Here is a 26,123-nt window from a genome sequence, read left to right as displayed (position 1 = left end):
TCATGTTAATGTGATTTCTTTGTACAATAGTAACTCTTTATATGGCTCCAAACACATTTTTGATGATTTGTAGATGGACTCAACATTATGAGAAACAATTGAAGCCTTCAGAAAGCTATTGAGAAAATTTAAAATCAAATTTTATGGTTTTTCATTTAAAGTTGGTAAGGTTTTCATTCACTCGGTTATGGCCCTGCTACCCTTTGAAAATGCGTTTTGAGGCTGGGAATGTGAGAAATGAACTAGATGTTAAATAATTTTAGACATGTTAATTTGGGTAGTTAGCAAAATTTTCATTTCAACCTATAATGATAAGTGGAATTAGCCCATAGGGCATTGAAAATACAGTACATTCTGGAGGCATCTCCGGTTGCAACGAATCCCTCGCTGCAATGAATTAGGTTTGGTCCCATACAGTTCGTTGAATTGAGGTGTACAGGAAATGGTATATGTAAATCTTGTACTTTACATACTGTGTTCATTTTTTCTCTTTTGCCATATAAATACCATAATTTTATATAAAACTGATGTGTAGAGGAAATTAGTTTCTCATGTGCAAATTTGTTTCTTGGTAGAATTAATATAATAGTTAATATGTAGTAAATATTGTAATTAGTGTACAGTACCTTCATTTACAATTCTAATCCGTTCCCATAGATGCGTCGTACACCAAAAAATCTTTAACCAAATTTAATTTTACCATAAGAAATATTGTAAATTGAATTAATCCATTCTACATGCCAAAAAATATTAGCTTAAAAATACATTTTATTCCAAATACCACTCATTTTGTACTGCAATACAGTATGTATATCTTACCTTTATTGAGGACTTGTTGGTGTATGGAAGATGGTGAGGAGGTTTTTTTGGGGGGGGGGGAGAAGAGGAGGTGTTAGTGTTTGGAAGGGGAGTCCCCTTCCATTATAACATCAGGCAGTGATGACTTCTCTGTGGTACTCGGTCCTACGTTTTGCAGGCATACCACTAGGACCTGGTTGTGGCTCACTGCTTGCTTGTCTTACTAAGAATCTGTCTAATGACACTTGTTTTTCCCTACATTGTAACACATGTCTTTAGTGAGACATCACTTTGTCCTAAGAAGGTCAATGCAATGGCCTACTACAGCTTTATCTGGGCGAGTTTTTTCATAAAACTTTGCAGTTAGATACTGGTAAACTGAGGCGCGCATCGCCCGAGCCATCAGGAACCATGAGATTGGTCGACCCACACGTATATCAGCAAATTCACAAGGCGAGGCAAAGGTCGTAACCCAATTCCAATTTTCCATCTAAATTGCATTTGTAACCCGAAAAATTTGTAAAGAGGGACGTTTGTATCTCCAGGTTCCACTGTACATTATAGATTTAGGTTTGACAATGCCAACCATAACTAAATAAATCCAATAGGTGGATGTATTGAAAGAATTGCTAGTGTGAACATAATTAGATTGAATGGTCTGAGTAGAGTGCAAAATTGCATGTCGGCGGATGTCTGTGGAGTAGGTAAGTGCATCGGTAAAAAACTTAAATTTTGGAAAGTTGCAGGTGTTCAGGAAGTATATGCAGAAATTATCAAATGTGGAGAAAAGGAATGGAGTGGGTGTGGACAATTTGCCAGAAGGTATGGAGTAGTACTAATGGATTAGACAGTGCTTTCATAATTGTACCACTTTAAACAAAAAATAATATAGGAGAACATAGTGAGAGTAAAAATTATAGAGGCCTTAGTTTTCTAAATACATGTATAGTGGAATACAGGAAATTAGTGAGAAACTGATATGCGATAAACAAGTTGGGATCCACCGTGGAAGATGATGTATGGATTAATTTTTTTGTATTAAAACGGCTTGTAGAGAAGACATGTAATAAAGATACAGTATATAACAAGGTTAATAGAAGAATTTTGAAGAGTTGAGTACACATGAACTTGGTTGACTTCTGTTAAGTGTGGTGAAAAGTTTCAGATGTGTAGGTGTACATCAGAATTGTGTAATGTCACCTTCGTTATTCATTATATGTGCATGGATATGTGGTCGTAAGGGTGGTCATGTTGGAAAGTGTTATAAACCTAGTGTATAGAACTAATATGGGTAAGAACTAATATGATGTCTCCATGTAATTGTTCGAGGATGATGTCTCCTTGTAATTGTTCGAGGATGATGTCTCCTTGTAATTGTTCAAGGATGATGTCTCCTTGTAACTGTTTCAGGATGATGTCTCCTTGGAACTGGTTTAGGATGATCCCTCCATTTAGTTATAGTTGTAAGGACTGTCATGTTTCTCATTTTAAATTGGTTTTGTAATCAATTATATTTTGATAATTCCTTTTCTTCTATTCAAATTGTAATTGCTGATGACCTGTGCAGTATAGATAGGACTTATGCAGTGGAAACAAAACTTATGCACTCTAGTTAAAGCTTGTGTTACATTACTGCTCTTAAGTGTACAGACTTGCATTGAAAATATTCACTATACAGTGGAAGGTCAATTTATGTAATAAAAATGGGTTTTATATAGAGATAGTTGGCATACTGTACTTTGAAAATAGATATACAGTTTCACTCCAAAATGTTTTATAGTGTATTGAGAATTTGGTCTCAAAATTTTACCAAAATTCAATTATTAAATTGTTCAAATGCAATAACTCCTGTTGTTACTACCTATGCTTAGCTTTGGTGTTTGCATTATTTACATTGTACAGTATGTACAAAAATGATGGTACAAGCAATTTAATAATAAGTTTGTTGTCGGGCCCAGGAAATCTCTACTTAAAAATACAGTATCAAGGTCCTCCCAAGGTCAACTACTTACCTTCTCTTCAATTCAACCCACAATAGTTTCCTAACTCCTGGGTACCTGTTTACTGCTAGGTGAACAGTAGCATCAGGTAAAATAAAATTTATGCCCTGCCCAGCAATGGATCTCAGGATTCTTGATGGTTAGTAACAGAGGTACCTTTGAATAAATAATATCGATTGCATATAGAGTATATAATTTACATGAGTGTAAAAGAATGCTTCCGAAACTTGGTGTGTACAGATAATTATTTTGGGATGTTTAATTTCGTCAATTCACAAGGAGGACTGTTGGTTCCCTGCCACTTCAACTGAAGCTGGAACCCATTTTTTAATCATAAGTAGTAATTTCTGATTTGTTTTATTTTTTCCTTTTTTTCAGGAGGTGGCAGGAGAACCATATGTCAGAAGGGTTGTCATTTCTGGATTATTTTGGTAAAGACAATTAGGGATTAGTGATATTTGATATTAAAGCACATGCAGAAGGGAACTTGGTAGGACTTAACAATGGATCGATGGTATTGGTGCAACTCGAGTCTAACATCAGGTGAAGTTGTTAGCACAACAGCAAATGGAATTAGACTGTACGATGGTGACAAGAAAACTGGCTATGATGATGGGCGCCTGACTTTAACAAATCACCGGTTACTTTGGCGGCATGAAAATCAATCTTCTTCTTTAGGGCTAAACCTTAGCCTAGTTGTATTAGTTGAGGAAGAGGCAGGTGGTTTCACATCGAGTCCAAAGTTGCTGCTTCATCTAGCTCAGCCACCACATACTCAACCAGCAGGTCCTGTAGCTGCTAGTTCAAATTCTTGTATAAAATTATCATTTAAACAAGGTGGGTGTAGCAGTTTTCATCAGGCACTTCAAAAAAATATAGGTGATCGTGAATGGGAAAAAACATCTTCTCTTCCACCTAACCATGGAAAACAGCCTGTAGGAAAAACAATCCATAGGGGCATTCTGGGTATTGAACGTGCTATCCAAGCAAAACAAGATGAAACAAACCAGAACATAAGTCGTGCCTTTGAAGATCTGAAGAATTTAATGGGACTTGCCAAGGACATGGTGTCTCTTTCAAGGAGCATCTCAAATAGAATTAAAGAGCGATCTGGGGAAGTATCAGCAGACGATACCACTCAATTTAGATCTTATCTTCTAAGTCTTGGTATTGATGACCCAGTTACACGTGAAGCTTTTGGGTCAGCAACACGGTATCACCACCATCTTGCCAAGGAAATTGCCCAAGCTTTGGAAAACCCAGTGAAAGAAGCAGGTGGTGTAATGCTTCTGTCAGAAGTTTATTGTCGTATTAATCGTGCTAGAGGACTCGAGTTGTTATCTCCAGATGATGTTATGCAAGCATGTCATGTCATGAACAAATTGGGCCTCTCGCTTAATCTTCATACATTTGAGTCTGGGGTTCAAGTAGTTCAAATTACCGGACTTGATCAAGAAAAGGTCATAGAAGCAACTGTTGAGGTTTTAAATTGCCATGAGGTTGATGGAGTATCAGCTGGAGACTTGGCAAGGGATTGTGGTATGCCCCTTCTCTTGGCTCGGGAAAGACTTTTACAAGCTGAACAATGTGCTAAAGCTGTGAGAGATGAGTCAAATGAAGGTTTACGATTTTTCCCAAATCTGTTCTTTTCACATTCATAAGTTTTCACATGGTATGATAGGTTTGATTTTAAATGAAATTAGAGTGACCTCGCAGGGAACTAGTTCCTTTTGGAAACCTTATTAATAGCCTGAAGAGGAATTTAATTATTCTAAGAAACTTTAATCTCTAAGCTTATATAATCTTGGATCACTTTTTATGAGCAATAGCTGCCTTACTTGATGTAAATTTATTTCATAGAATATCAGCGATGCCTTACATCTTGTTAGAATATCAATTGTTTATTAAGAAAATTATGTTGATTCACTAAGTTTGTATGTCAAAAAAACCTTAAAAATACAGTAATGCAAGTGTTTAACAGAACCAAAAATATATACATGCGTTGTGTATACATATCTGCATGCACACATATGTGTGCATAAGGGTCCACGTAGGATACGAAAACGTTCAAAATTTTTGCTTAATTTTTCCTATGTGGATATTTATACATAACCGAATCACATGTTTTTTGTGATTATTCTTGCATATGTAAGTGTATGTATGCATGCATTCAAGTGTACATTCAAGCTTGTGTTAAATACAAAAATATTGTTAATTACAATATGAGAAATAGTATATGTTCTCTTGTACTGTAATGGAAACATTCAAATACAGTAATGTATAAACTTTCTAAATATGTATAGCTCTCTAGTATATAGGAAAATTTTCCTGCTTTGTGATGAAAGTTACAGTTTGTGTTTAATATTGTGAAAGGAAGATAAATGATTCTTAGATTGTGCTTTGGTAAAAATGTATGCAGTGAAATTAACTTACATTGGTTCTGAAAATACAGTGTATAAAATTTGAAATTGTGTGCAGGACACTACAAAATTAAAGTTTACAATAGTCTCTCTTGATTCTGAATATGCGGTACTTTAGACGTTCACATTTAATAAGGTTTCTGTATTGTAAAACCGTAAATTTTGGTGTCTGAAAACTGCTATGATACTTGATAAATTTACCCAGCAGAGCATGCAAGTTCTACTTAGAAGTTGATTAGCATTAATTTTATCTACAGAGGTATTGTACAGAATAGTATCTAAATAATTTTATGAAGACAGATATTTTTTCACTTTAAATGTACTCAACCTCTGTCACATCTTGATCCTGCCTTTACATGTTAAATAAGGTTTAAGATTTTTCATACAATATGTACTGTATAACCAAAACCACTTCATTGTTTTCACTTGGTTGAGTTCAGCTTAAGATTTAAAGATTATATATGCAAGTTGGCTTAGCTATACATAAGTGAAAATATTGTCATTTATTTTAAGATTGCAAAAGCTGTATGTGTTTGAATACATTTTCTCATTCACGAGGACAGGAAGCCTGTAGGGTTATTGAGGTCCCCCTAAGCCAACAAGTGACCTTTTCCAGGATTCAACTCCCAACAGTCACTTAACTTTCAAGTACCTGTACCTATTTACTACTAGGTGAACAGAGGCATTAAGTGTAAGGAAACGTGCCCAAATGTCTCGGCTTGCTATGAAATCTGTTGAGCCAACTGTGCTGCAGGTCACCTGATAGGCAAATTAATTTCATCGTGTTACTTTTTTGCTGTTAGATGTTTAATATTTGATAAGTCAGTGAGGATCATTATTACTACAGCATGACAATGCTGTAGTAATGCTATCTTTTTTCATAATACAAAAAAATTAATCCCAGAAAATTCTATCTTTATCCATAATGAGCAGTTGTCAAAATTGTTCGCCTGTCCGAGGTTGGAGGTCAGGCGCTTAGGACTAGCCTCGCCTAGCTTACAGCATGACACAAGGATATAGGAGTGTCATAGGCCACTCGGGGTCAGCCCCAATACCACATTTTAAGAAGTCTCGTCATCTATAGCAGGCCTTAAAATCTTGTCGCTCTATAGAGAGAGAGAGAGAGTGGTGGTATGTTGGGAGGGAAAGAAGAAAAGAAGGGTATAGAAAGGAGAGGTTGGAAGTTGAGATAGGAGGAGTAGAGGGGTAGATGTTGGGTGAGAGAGAAGTGGAGAGGATAGGGGAAGAGTGGAGAAAGGAGAGAAGGGGTTGGGGGGAGGTGAGAAAGGGAAGGAGTTTGTAAACGGGTTTTGGTGACTGGAATAAAGACCAATTTAGTAAATGTTTTAATGGACAACCTTGCTTCTTGCAATGTTACCAGTCGGTATAGAATGACGACCTTGCTTCTTGAAGGGTTGAATGGTTAGTATAGAAACTGATACACAATCACAGAGATATATATACTGGTATACACACATACATACTGGGCACCTTGGGATATCCCATTTAGTATGTTATAAATATAGGTACAGTACTGTATTAAAATATGTAGATAAGGTGGGAGGGGGGATACCAATCAGTATTGTATCCCCATATTTAACTAAAAATAATTCTTTAGGAAATAAAATAGCCAACTTTGGATTAACCTTATTATTATTAATGATAATCTTTTTATCAATTTTTTTCATGTATTTTACAGTTTTTGAGGTGAACGTGTAGAGCCACATTTAGATTCTTAAGATGTAGGTAATGAATGATTATAAGAAGAAATAATCCCTTTGTTTCTGGTAAAGAAATGGGATCAATCATAATTTGTCACTACAGTACAGTATTTGCATGTCCTAGGATGGTTGAATAATAATTGTGCAATATAATTCAAAACGATAACTGCTAAACACTATTTTGGATAATGTGTGTTAAACATGCTCATTTGTTAAATAAAATAAACTATATTGTCAAATATATTTTATTTCCTGTAAAAAAAAAGATTTTATATTAAATTTTGGTCTTAAAATGTAAGGAAAGTCAGCAGGTTTTGAAGGAACTTGTGAACAACCTGATATATATTCTTCTTTTAATATTATACAGTAGTTGTGTCTGGGGTCAAGGCCCAGCCAGGGAGGGTTGAGTGGGTGCCAATCATTGGCTGTTCACCAACCAGTAATTGGAAACTTGGTTGTAAATCAATTGGCGGGTCGTGTTCCAGGAAAAGTTAGTAGGGTAATGCTTGACTTAAGTCAGAAGTCATTTACTCCTGTACTCACCTGAAGTAAAAACAAAAAAGAATACAGTTCTTCCCCATTATTAGATATTATATTGATAATAGTGTATACCTTATTTAAAGCTTTTATAACATGAATAACATAAAAGTGGAAGATAATGAGATTAAAAGCTTTGCTATTGCATTAGGTAAAACAGCCTTGTGCAATTTTTTTAGATTCACTTAACATTTCTTGTAAAAAAATTATAGGTCAAGAATGTCCATTGAGGTTTTACATATATTAGCAAACTATCTGCTAATGCTCGAAGTATATATGATGGAATTTGAAATTAGTAGCACACTGAGATGGTGTTCAGTTTAGCCTCTGGTAAACTGGTCCATTAAATTACTGTATCTGTTTTACCTTTACCTGAATTTACCTGAGGGCCACTAATACTAGTGGCCTCAATGAGGATAGGAAGCCGGCAGCTTGTCAAAGGTCCCCCTCATTTGCCCCTGATGATCCTTTCCAAGTGAATTTTAAAACCCAGCAGAATTTTAATGTTTATGGCTTTGGTGGGTAGGCAGTTCCACAGGTTTACAATCCTATGGGTGAAAAAGTATCTCCAGTTTTCTGTCCTACATTGTAGTTTGTTGAGCTTGAACCTGTTGCTCCTTGTTCATGTTAAATCTGACCTTTTGAAGAAATTGACCGGATCAATGTTCTCCAAATTGTTCAGTATTTTCAAGGTTTCGATGAGATCCGCCCTGACATTGTGGGGGAAAATTCTCCAGTATATAGTCTAATATAATAATAAATAAATAATTGATTCAAAAGGATGGTGTAGGATGAAAATGGGGAAGATATAGTGGAAAAAGACGTGTGAAAGGTGAAAGAAGAGAGAAGAGCAGTAGGAGCAGTGAATAGTATAATGAAAATAAGGTATGTTAGTATGAGTTAAAAGAGGACCAAGTAATAGTATGCTATTCACAGCCTTGATATATGGAAGTAAAACTTAAATATGAAGAAGGGCAAAGTGCTCAGAAGTAATGTAATATTGTGCACTCATCAAAAGTTGTAATATTTTCAAATAAAATATGACATCAAAGAATTTTATCCATTGTTGATTTGTGTAATATTCTATATATGACACTTTGGTAAATCAGGTAGTCATATCAGTTATATGTACTGATCTACGTTGATTTGTATGAAAAGGGTTGCTCTTCATTTTGGTGTGTACAGGTTTGAGTGTACTATGGCATCTGCATCAAGTACCAGTGCCAAGAATCTCTTTGTGGACTCAAAAAACCGCTTGGCTGAACGTGTGCAAGTGAACGTTAACAACATGGGCTCCATCTGCAGGCAGGTTAACCGGGGATCACAATCTGCTGATATGCTCACTCATTCTGCAAGAAATATGGCTCTGCAGGTTAGAATTAGACACCATTGATTATATGTATACAGGTATTTAGATTAGGGTGTTATGCTGTTCATATGGGAAATCATTATTATGAGTGCTTGTGTAAAGATGAGGATATTTTATTTTGTATTTATTAGAAAGTTTGTTCAGATTCTCTGCATAATTATACTGTACTCTATTTTTATTTACAATGATTTTCTGGTTTGCTTTGTCATTGTTAGGTTTTAGATTATGCATGGAAATACAGTACAGTAGTACATGTACAGTATGAAAGCTACTGAAATATATGTGGGCAGCTCCAAGCAACAGTCTCTTAGATCAAGTTATCACAATATAAGCCGACCCCAGACCGAGCTTTGGGGAATAAAAGAACTCCCAGAACCCCCCTCTCTGCAATAATGGGAATTATGAAGATTTGTGTAAATTTGGTTGTTAGGTACATTATAACACTGAATAGAATAGTAATGGCAAATAATAATAGAATATTCTGACAATTAGTTGGTGCCAGAAGTGTTCAGTGTTAGTGGTAGACACCAATTTTTGGAGATATGCAATTTCAACAAAATATTTTATATTTCAGGAAAATTTAATATTCTTATCGTAGTATAAATATTAAATTTGGGCACGTTTATTTGTGGTTGTTGTTGATTTTCTTATTTGAAGGTTATTTGATTTGAGAATAGATTTTAAGTGGAAATGTAATCTACCATCGAAATTGTTTTTTGAACAGTGGTTTAAAGTGCACTTCCCTTTACTAAAAATAGAAGTCTTCCAATAACAAGATAACATTTTCTTACTCATTATTCTTGAATTGCTGTATATGCAATAGATGTGTTAACCTCGTACAGACATTGTGTAGTTTCCATATGATTTGTGATGGTTTTGCAATAATAAATCAGTTTTGTGTATTTGAAACTTTGAAATTGGTCCATTCTTAAGAAAATTGATTGGTGACATGTTTCAGTTAGTTTGGTCATATGCATGCATGTTCAACTAAGCTCTGCCCACAAAATTCAAATCATATACAGTAATTTTTAGGCCCTTATTTTGACACTTTTCATCTGAATATTTATTTACCTTAAAGACCTTACCAAAGTTAGATTTATACAATCTTTCTAACGCTCAAAAGTTGCAAGCTCAAAAATTGGAAATTCCTGAAATTTCAGGAAGTTTCAAATTCCTGAAATTTCACAATATTCCTTTAATTATTACAGTATATCCTTAGCTCTCTCAGCCCAGTATAGCTTCTATCAGTATTACTGCAGGCCCTTAAGCTAATAAATAGATGTAATGATAGGTTCATTGTAACAAAACTTTTTCACATAACTACCTCAGCATAAAATGATAAATTATATTGATGGAGTTGCATGTCTATACTGTAATATACTGGGTGAGTTGTAGCACAAGGTGGGATATTATGAAGATGCAATTCGATACTTCATTGTTCTACTTCTAAATAAAGTATAGGTTGGACAGTTTTAATTCATTGGAAAGTAAGTTAATACAGAACAGTACAGTACATGTATTGTGGTTCAAAAAGTAATAAGTTAATTATTGCACTGTACTATATAGTGTAAAATGTACCGTATAATTGAAGTCCTTAAACATTTTGAGGGTTTTCTGTTTATGCAAATCTTCAAATACTGTACAGTACAGTATAATTTATTTAAAAATGTTATACAGTATAAGCCTTCTGATGTCATGAACATTACCTTATCTAATTATTTTTTTCCTCAGGAGCATGCTATGAAGAATTCTGAAGAAAATCTTCAAAGGCTGACTCTGCTTCTAGCTCATCTTGGATATCAACATGAGTCTATTCAACGATCTGTATATGCCCTTGAAAATGTAAAGGAACAGGTACCTGTATCATATTTAATCAAGTTCTCTTTGTCCTCCAAAATGTCTGAAATTCTAGTATCTCTGGGATCTCCCTTTAAAGTGGTGTCATGAAAACTTCCTTCCAAAATTTAATTTGTCAATTGTATGTTAATAAGTCTAATTTTGTATTGAATATTGTTGCAAAAATAATTGTTGATGGCAATGCACTTGCCTCTTTCTTCAGTCTTCAGCAATTTTAACATCGAATTCTTTAAAAAAAAATTAAAGTAGAGTTTTGCTAAATAGCACCTGTTTTTCATAAAGTTAGGTTGATGTCTTCTCACAGTCTAAAAATATGAATCTTAACATTTTGTTATTAATATTAAATTATCTAGCCCCATCTATTAATTTACAATGTAAATTTAACCAAATAATTATGTGCTTAATGGAAATGAAGGGATGAAGTAGAAATTCAGAGGCCATGGCATGGTAAACCTGTTGAGTTTGTGCAGCAGCTCTTTTTGTATGTAATCAAGAATTGTATGCCAAGGTATAGGGAACATTAGTTGCAGATGTTCAGCCAGACCTAGGTCAGGGATGCTTTAGCACTGCTTGTAGTTTCTAAGGAAAATTACTGACATTAACCCAAGTGCTAGTTACATTCTTAGGCTGAGCACAGCTGACCTTCCCTCTGTTAAGCAATCATATCAGAGACGATGGAGAAAGATGTGATCTCCGGAGTGAATTCTCCCAAATTGCATATGATTCTGGAGCTGTCAGAAGTTAACATGTACTGTACAGTATATTCCTTGCTTGTCACTGAGAATGGCTACATTGGCCTTGGTCAGAAAATCTTTTCACTGATAGGCTTGGTTGATATCCATAAATCTCCTGGATGCTTATTGACATCCTTATAAATCCTCACTTCAAAGATATTGGTTAGAACTTGTAACAGAAGAAGAGCTATCATTTCAATGTGCTCATACTCAGTCTCAGATCAGTCTCCAAGCAATTATCAAGCTCACAAAGACTTCATAAAAGAGCTTCAGTTGAAGTTGATCTCTGGTTTGAGTTGTTGAAGTATACCATAGATGAGTTGCTGGTGGAGTAGAATTGATGTGAAACAATATAGAATGGTAGTCTGTTCAAATGGATTCTGTTGTTACAGATTACAAAGTGTATTCCTAAAGGGGTTCTATCAGCTGTACTGTATTAGCAAAGCAAACCAAAGATTAGGGAGGAGACTGCATCATTGAAAAATAAGACAGTTTAAGTACAATAGTTGGCAATGGCAAAGAAGTGGGTGATATTCTAAATATTGTACTGTAAGTACTTTGTCTCCATGTTTACTTAAAAAGAAATTGGTACTTTTACCTAAGATTGGACTAATCTAAGGATTTGGTGAAAATGACAGGTTAATGGGAGAAATTATTAAAAAGTTGAAAACTAAAGCCCAACGAGTTTCCAGGACCAGACAATGTTTTATAGTCTTAAAAGAATATAAAAACTAAATATGTATATACAGGTATTCTGTACTGTGTTCACATGCATTTTCCATAATTACTGGATGCCATCTACTATAGTTAATTTTTTTTCTTGACAGGTGAGAGACATGCAACGTTAGTTTTGGCTCCATCTCATTTGTGAACATCTAATAGACATAAAGAGGCATTCAACGATTAATTTTCTTCAATTAAAATCAAGCCACTTTAGTCTAGCAAAAGCCTATTATCAGAGGTACAATATGAAAGTCACAATAGAGTTTAAAGGTGGTGCTGAGCTATTAGTCAATAATGTGTCCCAACATTTTGTTGACTTAGATGGCCCAAAGTGGACTGTGGGCAAACTGCTGGTGTGGATTAAAGATAATCTTATACAGGATAGGCCAGAGCTGTTTCTTCAAGGTAATTCTGTTCGACCAGGAATCCTCGTATTGATTAATGATGCTGACTGGGAGCTTCATGGCCAGTTAGACTACATAATAGAAGAAAATGACAATATTCTTTTCATTTCTACCCTTCATGGTGGGTAAATTATAAATTAAAATATATAATATTTGGTAACAGTTCATGCCTCTTTATTTACCTATTACTGTACTCTACATTTAACACCATTACAATGGTTGCATGAAAAATAAAAATGTCTATATACCTAAGTCAACTGCTGTACTGTATACAAGTACTGTATATAAGAATGAGCTTGGTTAGATATAAATAGGAGCTTCCTTAAGTGGGCCAATATGTCTTGTCCCCACAGTATCATTGATATCTCATCCTACAGCATTCCATTTCTGGCTGGTCACAAACTTTATCAACACTGGGACACCTGCTGCAATACTTCTTGACCTGCAGCATCTATTGTCTATCTACAATAACATTCTCACTTCTTTGTGTCTTACTTATAATACTTATTCTGTCTCTTATTCTCAGTAATTTACTCAGAATAAACATACAGTACCAGTATTGTTAATGTTAGTTTGTGTTACTACCTTATCGGGTTATCTTCACAGATCACTGAAGGTACACACCAGATATGATAGGGTTAATCTCATTGAAACCTTTAAAATAAAGTACTATAATAACTTTGATATTAATCCAGACCACTTGTTTAAAGGATCAAATGTAACACACACAAGGGGCAACAGCTTCAAGCTCAACAAGGCAGCATGTAAGACAGAAAATGGGAGATACTTTTTTACCTTCTAGATAGAAAATTATCCTTGGGAGGAATGGGGGAAGCTTTCACAAACTGCTGACATAATCCCTGTTGGGGCCACTAGAGAGATAGTGGCCTTCAAGCAAATTCACTTGATACCAATGGAACACCTACCCCTCTAATCCATAAATGCCGACATTGTCAGTTCAAAATCCAGCTGGAAAAAAAAATCCTCAGGTACAATGGAGGGACCTTTGACAAGCCGGCGACTTACTGTCTGTCAAGGCCACTGGAGAATGACCTAAAGGTAAATGTGGTACAGTATAGTTGAAATACATGCTTTAAGCCTCTATAATTAAGAAATGTAATAAAGCTAGAATATAATGATGGGTTACATAATAAATTTTAGGGTAATACTGAAAGATGTATAATAAAATACGTTACTAAATAACGTATACACATTACTAGTGGTGGTAAATATTTGTTTGATAAGTGAGAATTAGAGAACTGTAGAGTGCACAGTGGTGTGCAGTGCAGCTTGTTCTGCTGGTATATAGTTCAGCCTAGTGTATGCTTATTTGTTTTTATTAACAAGCTTAAGTATACACAGCAATGGGCTGCAACCCGATTCTATATGAAAGATTACGAAGTGTAGATCAAAAACTAGCTGGGAGTCTATCTAATATTTCCATCTCACAGGATGGTTAATCATACATGGAATCTGGAGAAAACATCAAATGCGAGCTCGATCTATTAGCTTCCACTAACAAAATCTGCGTAGAGTACAAGAGTATCTTCCAATATGCTTAATAAAAAATATGTAGCTCAAATTAAACAACATACAGTTTAGCCAAGTTTACGCATCATTGTCTATAAAAGAAAATGGGAGCGGTGTGAGAGAAAGAAGCGATCATTTCGTCAGAGAACAACAACCTGAGCCGTGTCGAGCATGGCGTGACGACGCTCGCATTTATTTATTTATACTGTATATACAAAAGTTCCTACATTCTTGTACAGCCACTTGCATGCATAGCATTTCGGGTAAGTAAATAATACTAATTTTCTTAGGAATAGGACCCGCAAAATTGTTTAACCCTTCACCGCTAGGTGAACAGAGGCTACAGTATTGGTGCTTCTAAGATGAGGTCTGAGACCTTTTGTGTCCTCTAATGCTATTTGCGCTACCGCTCACAGGATGAGTATGGGGTGCACAATAAACTAGCCGCCTCTGGCGGCAACAATAAAAAAAAATTCTCCCTGGCCAGGATACGAACCTGGTATTGACAGAGAAACTTTGGTACCGTTTGAGTTTCCTGGCACTATTGTATTAATGGAGTTTTGGAGGTGAATTTCAGCACACGATTCTTTAGTTTGCAAATTTTATAAAAAAAAAATTTAATTGCTAAAGTTTTATTAATGTTTATGTACAATATTTCGAGTATAGGTGATGCGTGCAAGAATAGCAATTGCACAAGCAAATATCTTCTATCTGCACTATAAGAAAGCTTTACCCATCTCCTAAGTTAATGGGAGCAGCTAATATATATATTTTGCATTCAAGATGACGTGTACTTCAAAGACGGCCAGTAATAATAGTCAGGAGTTAACAATAATAACGGAATAAATAATGAGTTGAATAGTAAAATCACTAAATTTATTGATTATTTTAATGTTTATTCAGGTAAAAGTATAAACATACATACATACAAAAAGAGTTACAAACCATGTTGGATTTGTAGATAGTGCTAGTATATACTATGTCTAAAAGCCATTAATATGCATAGCGTTTCCAGCACTGATGTCTGGTTCATTGTCCCGACTTCCTTCCCTTCCCAAGACTCCACCTCTTCCAAAGGATCAGCTGCATGACCTATCTAAATGGTTTGAGGCTCTCGACTGATATTTGGGTAGAGGACATCTTGGTTTCACATCTGTCTTTCTTGAGTTGGCAGAATGATGTGGCTTGGTGGGCCTTCTGTCACTCTGGCATCTATCCTTCGTGTCGTTTTCTGCTTTGAAGAAAACAGAAAACTTTCCTGACTTTTTCTTGATTGCCGGTTGATGCCTAATGTCAATATGTATCACAAGAGTAAATTTTATAAAATTAATAACAAAAATCAAGCACAATGTAATACCACATTTAATAATCCTTGGGGAGGATGGTGGGAATTTCTTGAGGTTATCTTGAGATAATTTCGGGGCTTCGTGTCCCCGCAGCTCGGTCCTTCACCAGGCCTCCATCCCCAGGAAGCAGTCCGTAGCAGCTGTCTAACTCCCAGGTACCTATTTACTGCTAGGTAACAGGGGCATCAGGGTGAAAGAAACATTTTGCCCATTTGTCTCTGCCTCCACCAGGGATCGAACCCGGAACCTCAGGACTACGAATCCGAAGCACTGTCCACCCAGCTGTCAGGTGCCTTAAGCAACAGCTTGCAAATTAATATGTACTGTACTGTATATCTGATTTTAAACTTATACACACGCCTCAATGCCAGAACCTTGGTTAAAAACAATTCCCTAGGAATTTTGCAATTATTAGTTTTTTACTTTTAGTAGGAATGGTTAAATGTATTTTATTTATAATATATTTGGAATTATTGTCTTAGAAATGTGCTGTACTCTTTTTAGTATAGAACACTACTACAGTATTTCAATTTTCAGCATTATACCTCTATTTTACCTGCTGAAGCTGGTGAAACAAATATAGTACTTAAATCTTTGTTTTTATAAATGAATGCCACCATACAAAATATATTTCAAATTATATTGTGTTAAAGAAAAGTAATGATTTATTATGTAAAATTTCAGATCTAAAGCCATAGTAATGAATCAAGTCCAAAAGTATTTCCTTACTGAAACCATCCTGTAAATTTCATGTACAGTATAATAAAGAAGAAACCTTCACATAAATTGGTTGCAGTACATTATTGGGTTAATTGAAGATGTCGGAAAACGAAGAACATGATTGTCCAGGGAAACGACCACAGTTTGGGACCAGATTCTTGAAAGACAAGAAAAATGTATTTGAACATAATGCCTGGTAAGTGTTTACATCAAAATGAGGTAATATTTATATACTAGTGTATAGTACAGTATATAATATTAAATACCAAAGCACTGTATTGTATTCACATATCTGCTAAATTGCTAAATTACTACTTTCACCATTCGTCTCATTTCCCTGCTCCTTCATACACACACACACACACTACACAGTTGATTGATAGTTGAGAGGCGGGCCGAAAGAGCAGAGCTCAACCCCCGCAAGCACAACTAGGTGAATACAGTACTATTTCTTTAAATCATCCTGGTCAATCTTTTTTTTTTTCCTTTCTTAGCTTCTTGACCTTCATAAACTTCAGTCATGTGCAAATGCCTTCAATTTACTGTACCAATATCTGTATTACTTTTGAAACTATAGAGAACAATATATGTAAAATTTTAGTAAATTTTGGTTTCCTTTGTATCCAGATTTCCTTATAAAACAGGTATATTTCTAACTTCATTTACAGTATTTACTGTATGTGCAATTACCTTCAGTTGTGTATAATCACCTTCAATTTTCCTTAGCAATAATACTAGGAAAATATTTTAAATATACGATTGATTTTTAAAAGTGTAGTTCGATTTGGATAAAATTTGAGGAATTTTAATTTGGCTTGATAGTCTTATTTCCTAATAAAATTAGTTATTTTCAACTATAGTTATGTGCAAACATCTTCACTTTTCCTTACTAATAACACTAAGAATTTTGTTAAAATATTCATCATATTTTTTAAACTGGAGATCAATTTGGGTAAAATTTGAGGGGTTAATTTTCTTCTATGGTTATACTGTATTTCCTTATAAAATGAGTGTATTTTTAACTTCAGTTATTGCAATCACCTTCAGTTTTCCTTACCAATAATGCAGGGTAAATATATTTGATCAATAACGTGTTTCAGTTTGTTTGTTCATATGTACGTGTATTTAACTAAGCCCCACCAACAAAACTCGAGTCATGTAAATTATAATTTTATTATAGCTGAATATCGGTGAAAATAGCATGTAGAGTGATTCATTTTATAATATCAGTACTGCATTAAGTTAATTCCAAGTACTGTACATCTACCATAAAAATTACTCAATTTATAGGAAATATTAACAATTATGCTCATCTCTTAGTAAGCCCACTCACAATCGAAAAACATACCAATGATTATTATTGAACCGCATTACTCTGTGAATCAACGTTTGACAATGACCACACTGAGAGTTAAAGGAGTTATCATTCATACCCTAATTTTCCTACACACTATCAGCAAATTTCACTGACCAAAATTTTCATTTTGACTTTTCAAACAATGGACAAGTACCAGGAGAACACTTGAGCAAAAATATTTCATCATGTTTAGCTTATTTCCCATGCCCCAGCAATGTAACATCATTTCTAAAAAGCTGCTGGGCCATTCCTGGGTGAGCAAAAACTGAACCAACTCAGAATGAAAATGAACCATAAAATTTAGCTTTAAATATGCTGAATAACTTTCCCAAGGCACCCCTTGTTTATCTTAGTGTTGTGTTTATGAATGAAACTTAAAAAATAATTGCAGCCATATTAACCCCTAAATAGTACTTTACAATTATTTAATATTGCTACAGTGAGGTGTGTATGTTTAAAAACACAGTACTTAATAATTCAAATGGGAATTATGGCTTATGGCTATTGGAGCACAGGAGGAAATTGTGGATACAAATTGGAACAATCTCATGCTCTATCAGCGAATTTCAATAGAACAAAGTTTCATTTTAACCTTCATTACCAGTATTTATCAGGATCCAGCCCCTTTAATTCTATTTTATAAATGTTGTAAATGAACCAACCCTATTGTCTTTCTTATGCCCAGAACTCTTTCTCTAATTCATGATAATCTAAAAATTATATTTGGAACTACTTCCAATAAATAACATAGATATAATTTCATAATTGTTTTCAGAAAAATTTCTGGCACTTGCATTAGCCTAAATTCTGACCTTAATTGAACAATTAAAAAGCACAATATACAAAATTTAGAAAAAAATATGATCTGCAGGAAATTATTTTACCTAATAATACAGATTTGACACTGCTCCTGCCCCTGTTCCCAACCTCCCCAGTCCCAGGATCAACACTTCTTTCTAACAAATAAATTTTTTTGAGGGAAGATTGGCTTAATTTAGATTGACTTAATTTAGCAGATGATGAGTCACAATAACATAGCTGAAGAATGTTAGTCCATTGTTTAGAGGGATCCGTTACAGAGAGGTCCAGATTTTAGAGGTGCAACTGTATTTAGGAACATTAAATCAAACTTCATTTCGGATGAAGTTTTGTAACTTCCCACCCCACCCCAGTCCATAGTAGAGGCACCTGTGACTTGCCCCACCCTAGCCGATGGACAAGGCTTCTCATGCCTTGTCTTTATTATTCTCCAGAAAACGAAGCTCCTTTACACACTCATTTCAGATCTTCGACATCTTATTGGCCCAATGAGTAAGCTTTTAAGAGTGTGGAGTAATGGAACTTACCTCTTGGGGCGGTGTTTGACCAGCAAAACAAATGGACGACGTCGGCCACAGGGGGGAGGGAGGGAACTGAAGGATTGGAAAATGGTTTTCAAGTATAACAATTGGTAAGAAATTATATACTGTACATTAAGGGTAGTGGTAACTTGTATGTTTTACATTACATGTAAACTACCATACAGACAGAGATATATTTTCATCATTTTACAGTTAACTATAGTTGTTAACTTGAATTAGTAGCCTAAATATAAAATTTAATTACTATACTGTACTGATATTTAGTTTCAGGAAGGATTAAATCACACTTCATTGGTGTTTGGATTTAGAACTGTGTAAACCTATAATATATATACTGTATATATATATACTGTATATATTTAGTTACAAGTTTTCATTTACTGCATTTAAGCTCATGTTTCAGTTGGAATTCCCTTACCTGGAGTTTACCTGGAGAGGGGTTTCAGGAATTCTTCTTCCCAAGCCTGGTCTGGGGCCAGGCTTGATGTGTGATAATGTGGTCCAATAGGCTGATGCTTGAAGCAGCCTGCAGACTCACATCTCAATAACAACTTGGTTGGTCTGGTACTTCTTGCAGGAACTTGTCTAACTGCTACTTGAAGATGTCTAACTTTGTTCTAGCAATATTTTTTATGTTTGCTAGGAGAGTATTGAACTGCAGTGGACCTCTGATGTTCATACAGTGCTCTCTGATTGTGCCTATGGCAAAAATGCTCTTCACTGGTTCTATTCTATATTTCCTTCTGTATCATTTGTGCCAGTATGTTGTTACTTTACAAAGCAAATTTGGACCTGGCCTTCCAGATCCCAAATATTGATATCTTTCATGTGCTGCATACTGTATATTATTTGATACCTCTCATCTCTCCTTCCAGAGAGTAGATTTTGAGTTGGTACCAATAATTTAGGTGTTTTATGGTGTTTGTGCATGCTCTGCCATATATGTTCTTTGTATTCCCTCTTTTTCAGAACTCTCCTGCTTTGAGAGAAGTGAATACTGAGCAGTTCTCAAGGCAGGAAAGAACCAGTGATTTAAATAGTATTAGCATTGTGGTGGAATCCCTGGATTTGAATGTTCTCATAATCCATCATTTCATTTCCCTGGCTAATCCCATATTTGCTTTGTTATGTTCACCAAATGTCAGGTCATCAGACAATATAATTCTGCATTTTCTAATGCTTCCATGATTTTCTCAAGTAGTTGAGTAATTGTGACATACAAAATTGTCCCACTCTAAATCCATGTTAACCTGGATTCTGAAGTATATTGTTCTTCTTAAAATTCGAGATTTGATTCCTAATCATGTTTTCAAAAACATTTATTATGTATGTGATGGTAGTGAGATTGGTCTCTAGTTTTTAGCCAAAACATTGTAATGCATGTCATTCTTGTCATAACAAAATAACAAATAGGAATGATTAATTATGAAAATGTATTCACATTAACTTATTAATACTGTAGGTAGAGACACTTTGGATCGTATATGGGAGCATATTTGTATTTCATTAATGTAAACAATTATGGATCATCAACTTTTCTAACTCTACAGGGATAATGTTGTTTGGGATGAAAATCAAGAGGCCATTGCTAAGTCAAAGGTACTGGAGAACTCTGAAGTGACACTGAGTGCTGAAGATATTCAGAGGCTAGAACAGGATGCAGCTGACCAGTGGGATAATTTTTACAGTGTTCATCAAAATAGGTAAAACTTATTATTTTAATGGTCTATGTTTATGAGGGAACTATGCTACCCATATTGCCCAAATTGGTCAATCAAATTAACAGAGGAATAACATCTCAAATATTCTATATCACCCTACATTAAACCAATATGGGGTTGACAAATATGTTCTGCTGTTTCTCACGTAAAGAAGATCTGCTGGAAGGAAAGGCTAGTCATATAAATACATAGGGAAAGTGGCAAACTGTACTGTACCATAATCCTTTTGTCTGCATAACAAGCAAAGCAGGTATTATGTCAGTTGTGACGTCTGACAAGACAAGAGTGTATCCAAAATGGCACATGTTCAATTCAGATGCATCTATTTGAGTAAGCCATCTACAAAGTACTGTAGTTAAAAATTAGTACAGTATTAGTCAATGAAGGTTACAATATAATAATTATTTCTTCATAAACATAAGTTTGTGATAAGAACATGAGCCATGTTGTCAAATTCTCCCAGTTATTGTCATAATTAATCAATTATAATTTAGAAAACCACATGCTTGATCTAATTAGTATCAAGTAATCAAGCAGCCTTTTATTTGCATGGATGTCATATTCCTGTAAGCCCTGTTTAAAGCAATGAATGCTCAGATTAATTTTAAAAGTACTGTTCTGTACTGTACATGAAAAATATGGGTTATTTTCCAGATATTCAAAAGTTCACATTTTTCACTCTTTCTCAATAAAGCAATATGCTGTACCTGATTATTATTAATACTCATACATGCTGTATGTTCCTTATATTTGGAGCCAGACTATCAATGGATTTGTCTGTACTGCAAGTCCATGCTAAGCTACATTCTTGTGACATTACTAGTTTTCCTGACTTTAGAAATACAGTAACACCAGTAAGTAATACAGAGAAGATATTTTATTGATTAGGTGAGTTAATTTACAGCTGTGTCAAGTAAACCTTTGTCTAATTAGGACACTGCAGGTTTCAGGATGTTAATAAGATAAGTCATGGTGATAATGAAGTGTATAAATAAAAATAATAATAAAAAATCTTTTTATCTTCCAGGTTCTTCAAAGATCGACACTGGCTCTTCACAGAATTTCCGGAATTAGCACCACACTTGGCTCATACTTTTCCAGTGAAGCTTAACTCTTCGGAGGCATTAGACTCGAATTTACAAATTATACAAGATGAACATGCTGTTGACTATCATCAGCTAGCATGTGCAGATAAAGATTCTGAAACACTGATGATGAAAAAAGATGGCAGTGAGAAGTGTGACTCTGTGGAAATAGAGAATTTAGCTGAGAAAAAACTACACTTAACTGAGCCTACTGAAACCTTGCACTGTAATGATGAAGATGATACAAGAAGTGAATGTAAGGATATAAATATTGTTAATACAAATGCAGTGGCAGAGGAAATTTACCCAGGAGAAAAAGCTAAATTCCGCATTCTTGAAGTGGGATGTGGTGTTGGTAACACAGTCTTTCCCATTCTCAAAACTAACAATAATAAAGATCTGTTTCTCTACTGCTGTGATTTCTCCAGTACAGCTATTAACCTTGTTAAAGAGTCTCCAGATTATAAAGACAACAGGTGGGTTCTTTAATTTAAGCATTATATCAATGATAATTACTGTACTGTATAGTCAAAATATTTGAGTGTTTTTCATCTACTGTATTTATATATCACTAATGGAATTTCTAATATTTTTAAACAGGTTGGCATAATTAGAATATACTGTACTAGTTTAAATGTACAGTAATTAGTATATTTGGAGAAGATTATGCAAACTAACTAATCGTCTCTACATCTTCATGCTTTAACGTAGTCAGAATAAATATCCAGAATACCGAAGAGCTCTAGTTCATTTAATTATAAGACAAGTTCCTCTATTTTAAAACAGTTTCTCTTGTTTGCTACTCAAGTCTCCTTTCCAGTTAGTCCTCTGCACACTAAGCTCCTCACTTGTTAAACATATTAGCCATTGTGTTTCCATTTTTGCCGTGTCAGTGACTCTCATGGACAACTGAGATTAACAGGGCTCTTAATAGTTATGATTTTCATTTAAATTTGTTCTTTAGCATATATATTCATTTGTTTTTGCAACATCATTTACTTTTTTTTTCAGATGTTATGCTTTTGTATGTGATGTGACGAGTGAAGACTGGCAGACACCCTTCCCTAAAGCTAGTTTAGATGTTATTGTCTGTATATTTGTCCTCTCTGCACTTGTTCCTGACAAGTAAGTTCTATCCTATATTTTAGGTATATTCTGAATTTTGCTAGTACAGTATTCAGGTAAAAAAAATATTTGCTTAGGAAATTAACTAGGACACCATTATCTACCCTCTAAAAGATTTGTTGCATATCTTCATGTTGCATATCTCCATATTCATAAATCACTCATTCTGTCTGTCTGTCTGTCTGTCATACCTAAAAGCCAGAGTTACCTAACAAGTTAAATTTCATTAAATTATTTTTTATAGATTTTAACATATGAATTGATAAATGCTTCATCTAATTTACACCAGAATTTAGCAACCTGACTTAAACCAAATATGCCATAATCCTCACAAATGTATTACATAGGTAAAACTAGACCTAACTAGTTATTAATTCATGCAGTCAATATGTTGATATCATTAGAAGCAGACTAATTTTGAGAGAAATAATTGAAAATATACGTACAGGAATTTCTCTGGTGTTTAGACAAAATTGTCCATGCCAAATTGGCCTAGTAATATAGGTACGACTATTTGGTACAGCATACATAATACTGTCTATACCATGTAATTAAAATATTATAAGCTAACATATTTACTCTTTTGTAGATTAGAGCAGGTTGTGAGAAAGATGGCAGAGTACATCCGTCCTGGAGGTATTCTACTATTTCGTGATTATGGTCGCTATGACTTGGCACAACTTCGATTTAAGAAGGGAAGATGTCTCTCTAATAATTTTTATGTTCGTGGTGATGGAACAAGATGTTACTTCTTTACTCAAGGTATATAATTAATGTTTTATGTATTCTATTTGTTCATATTGTTACTGCATCGTTGGTAGGAATACCATGAGAGTTTTTACAGTTGTGTGTTTTGGGGGAGCCGCTTGGTGGCTTTCCCTAAAGGGAGTTAGTTCTATTTGGCCTACTGGAAACCACAGATAGAACCTGGCCCCCTTACATAGGTGCAGAGAGCAAGTGACATGTAGCCATTTCACTGGGAAAGCATCCAGAAAGTCATTGAAGCTTTAAACACAACTGCTGGCTTCATAAGACTTGAAGTCTCAAAACTACCAAACAACTCCTCAAATGATTAAACCAAAATATAAAAATTCACTCGAAACTAGCTCAAACCTATTAGTACTAATCACCACCGCCAGACAGCTGTGATCTTGGTCCTCTGTCAGCTCACCTTACAGTTCTGTCGCTGATGCATTGCCGTGTGCAACACAATAGTACTCCATGGTCTCCATTTCTTGTGGCGGGTCCCAGTGTTTCTAAGCTAAGTGTGTGCCATCTTAGGACTTCTCCTGTGGGAATCATTTGCTTGTGTATTATTCAAATTTAGCATATTTGATTCACAAGCATGTTTTTCTATCAAGTTTTGCTGTGGGGACTTTGCATTTGATGCTTCAAACTGCATGTGTCCAACAGTTAGTTCCTTGAGTGTTCATTTTGCACTGCCCTTGCATTGACAGAGCACCTTCTCTAGTATATTTGGGAGTTCACCCTTTCAAGGCCCAGCCCCTATGGTGGAGTGCCTTTCTTCAGGTATGTCAAGGGTTAATTGACTCCTCTGTTTAGGCCTGTGGTTGGGGGCATTCAAGTCGGTTGTGTTGGGGTGCACTTGGGGTTCAAACATTTTGTTTATACAACACACCACAGTCACCATTTGATACCTTAGTTCATTGGGCCCTGTGGGGATTGTTCCTCATAGGTTCTGATCCTCTCTGATTCTGCTTCTGAGGTGGAAGCATTTCAGGCAGCTGCCATCTTATATGTCTTGTCCAAAATAAAGTCGTACTCGGGGAGGGTGATCCATCTAGCTCCTTGGTGACCAGCTTAGCCTTGATTTCTGGCCTAGTATCCGAACATGGGCATTTTTCTGTGGGTCCACCTCTTTCAGCAGGTTGGGCAGGCAGCATACATCACTGGTTTGGCCTTTATGTTCACATACATGCGCAGCACGTGTGTGTGTGTGTGTATCAAATAATCACCAAAAAGGACACTCACACCAAAAACACATTTTCAAAATTTAAAATTTTTGATTTTCATAATTATGCCATAAATTTATGTCTGGTATGTGTTCTGTCTATCCTGTTCCTTGCTTGTCCCTCAAAATTTGTTATTATTATGATTCACTTAATAAAATTTATGTTGCTATGAAAAAAGCTCCTAGATTTATTGAATTTAATTTTGAGTCCTGCTTGTTGTTGACTTAGCAGAGCCAGACCAAATGATTTTGTGGGTTTTATACGACCTGAGCGCCAGATGTTCCCCATCCCTGGTTTAAGTGGAGTAAACTTTGTGAAATAGCTTCAGGGAGCCACCGGGGCTTTTATCAGAAAGAGTTTAATTACATTCAACGCTGTGTTTATTATATTTGCAGAAGAAGTTCGAGATCTCATGACTGGAGCAGGATTGGAGGAAGTGCAAAACCTAGTAGATCGCCGCCTGCAAGTTAACAGAGGAAAGCAGCTTATCATGTATAGAGTGTGGGTTCAAGCCAAGTATCGCAAACCAGTTATTGTTAACCAGCCCATTACATAGAATATAAGGTGTTGGCTTATCTGTTTATAAGTTAACTATATAGCTGATAGATATGATCCAAGTCAGCTGACTAAATGCTGTATATAACAAGGGTTCTTATTAAAGGAAGAAACTGTGCACAGATTTCAATTGCTGAATGTATATTATTACCATTTGACTATCTTCCATGCATTTAAAGCACCAGTATTCAAAACATTGTGATAGCTAGGAAACCAATTGGCCTTTATCACCACATAGATATCAAGGGAAGTAAAATGGGTATCCTTCGCTCGTTTCAAAAGTTTGGGACAAGAAGACATAAAATACCAGAGACATGGAAACTAAGGCATCTCTGCAGGGTCCTTTAACCCTCAGAATGCAGATATAAAAATTGATTGTGTGCAAATAATTACAATTATTATTTTACTAGGTTTTTCTTAACACAAGCTGCCAGCTTCCTGTCCTCATCGAGGCCACTAGGGTTAGTGGCCCTCGGGTAAATAAGGTTAACTTAGAGAAAACTAATTCATTGTTTAAGGAGATTATTTGGGGAGGCTAATGTAACAGCTGAAACAAGTTCATTAATGAACTATTTGTGCAGTTCATTAATGAACTGTGTCCCTTTAGTGTTATAACGAACTGTCTATACGGAGGATGGGTTGATTTAACTCTTAAGTAAGAAAATTGTTTTCTAATGTGAAAGAATTTTAAATAATTTACATGTACCAATGCAAATTTAAATGTAATATTTTGTCATAAGTTTCATTATAATTTTACCAGTGTCATAATAAATAATTTACTGTGTAA

The 26,123-nt window shown here is 35.1% G+C and overlaps 2 protein-coding genes across 16 annotated transcripts in view; both read left to right on the top strand.

Moving 5' to 3' along the window:
* The window catches only part of LOC123761029 (vacuolar protein-sorting-associated protein 36), a 19,228-nt gene extending 2,972 nt beyond the window's left edge, over positions 1 to 16,256 (top strand). For 4 of the 14 annotated variants that reach the window (XR_006773199.2, XR_006773201.2, XR_006773203.2 and 1 more), the window contains exons 3-4: positions 10,577 to 10,699; positions 12,264 to 12,277. Coding sequence is in view for 9 of the 14 variants with exons in the window: in XM_045746850.2 (XP_045602806.1) it covers positions 3,302 to 4,459 (1,158 nt within the window). In the remaining 5 variants the exon portion in view is untranslated. Of the gene's footprint in view, positions 1 to 3,176; positions 7,179 to 8,661; positions 8,849 to 10,576; positions 10,700 to 12,263; positions 12,726 to 16,123 lie in introns of those variants that run through there. The other 10 variants (XM_045746850.2, XM_045746851.2, XM_045746853.2 and 7 more) reach the window with 5 other exon arrangements.
* On the top strand, positions 14,229 to 26,123 carry Mettl2 (methyltransferase-like protein). Of its 2 annotated transcripts, XM_069339374.1 has the most exons (8): positions 14,236 to 14,356; positions 16,198 to 16,355; positions 18,801 to 18,966; positions 20,428 to 20,580; positions 21,626 to 22,159; positions 22,695 to 22,808; positions 23,398 to 23,570; positions 25,177 to 26,123. In XM_069339374.1, the coding sequence occupies exons 2-8, from the start codon at positions 16,334 to 16,336 to the stop codon at positions 25,335 to 25,337; spliced, it is 1,323 nt and encodes a 440-aa protein (XP_069195475.1). In that variant the 5' UTR covers positions 14,236 to 14,356; positions 16,198 to 16,333; the 3' UTR covers positions 25,338 to 26,123. The 2 variants fall into 2 exon arrangements, with proteins under 2 accessions (XP_045602805.1, XP_069195475.1); XM_045746849.2 differs by lacking the exon at positions 18,801 to 18,966 and having other exon boundaries at positions 14,229 to 14,356.

Source organism: Procambarus clarkii, chromosome 41 (genome assembly GCF_040958095.1).
Source record: "Procambarus clarkii isolate CNS0578487 chromosome 41, FALCON_Pclarkii_2.0, whole genome shotgun sequence".
Lineage (NCBI taxonomy): Eukaryota > Metazoa > Arthropoda > Malacostraca > Decapoda > Cambaridae > Procambarus > Procambarus clarkii.
The sequence above is the reverse complement of the archived record's forward strand: the minus strand, read 5'-3'. Positions and strand labels throughout refer to the sequence as shown.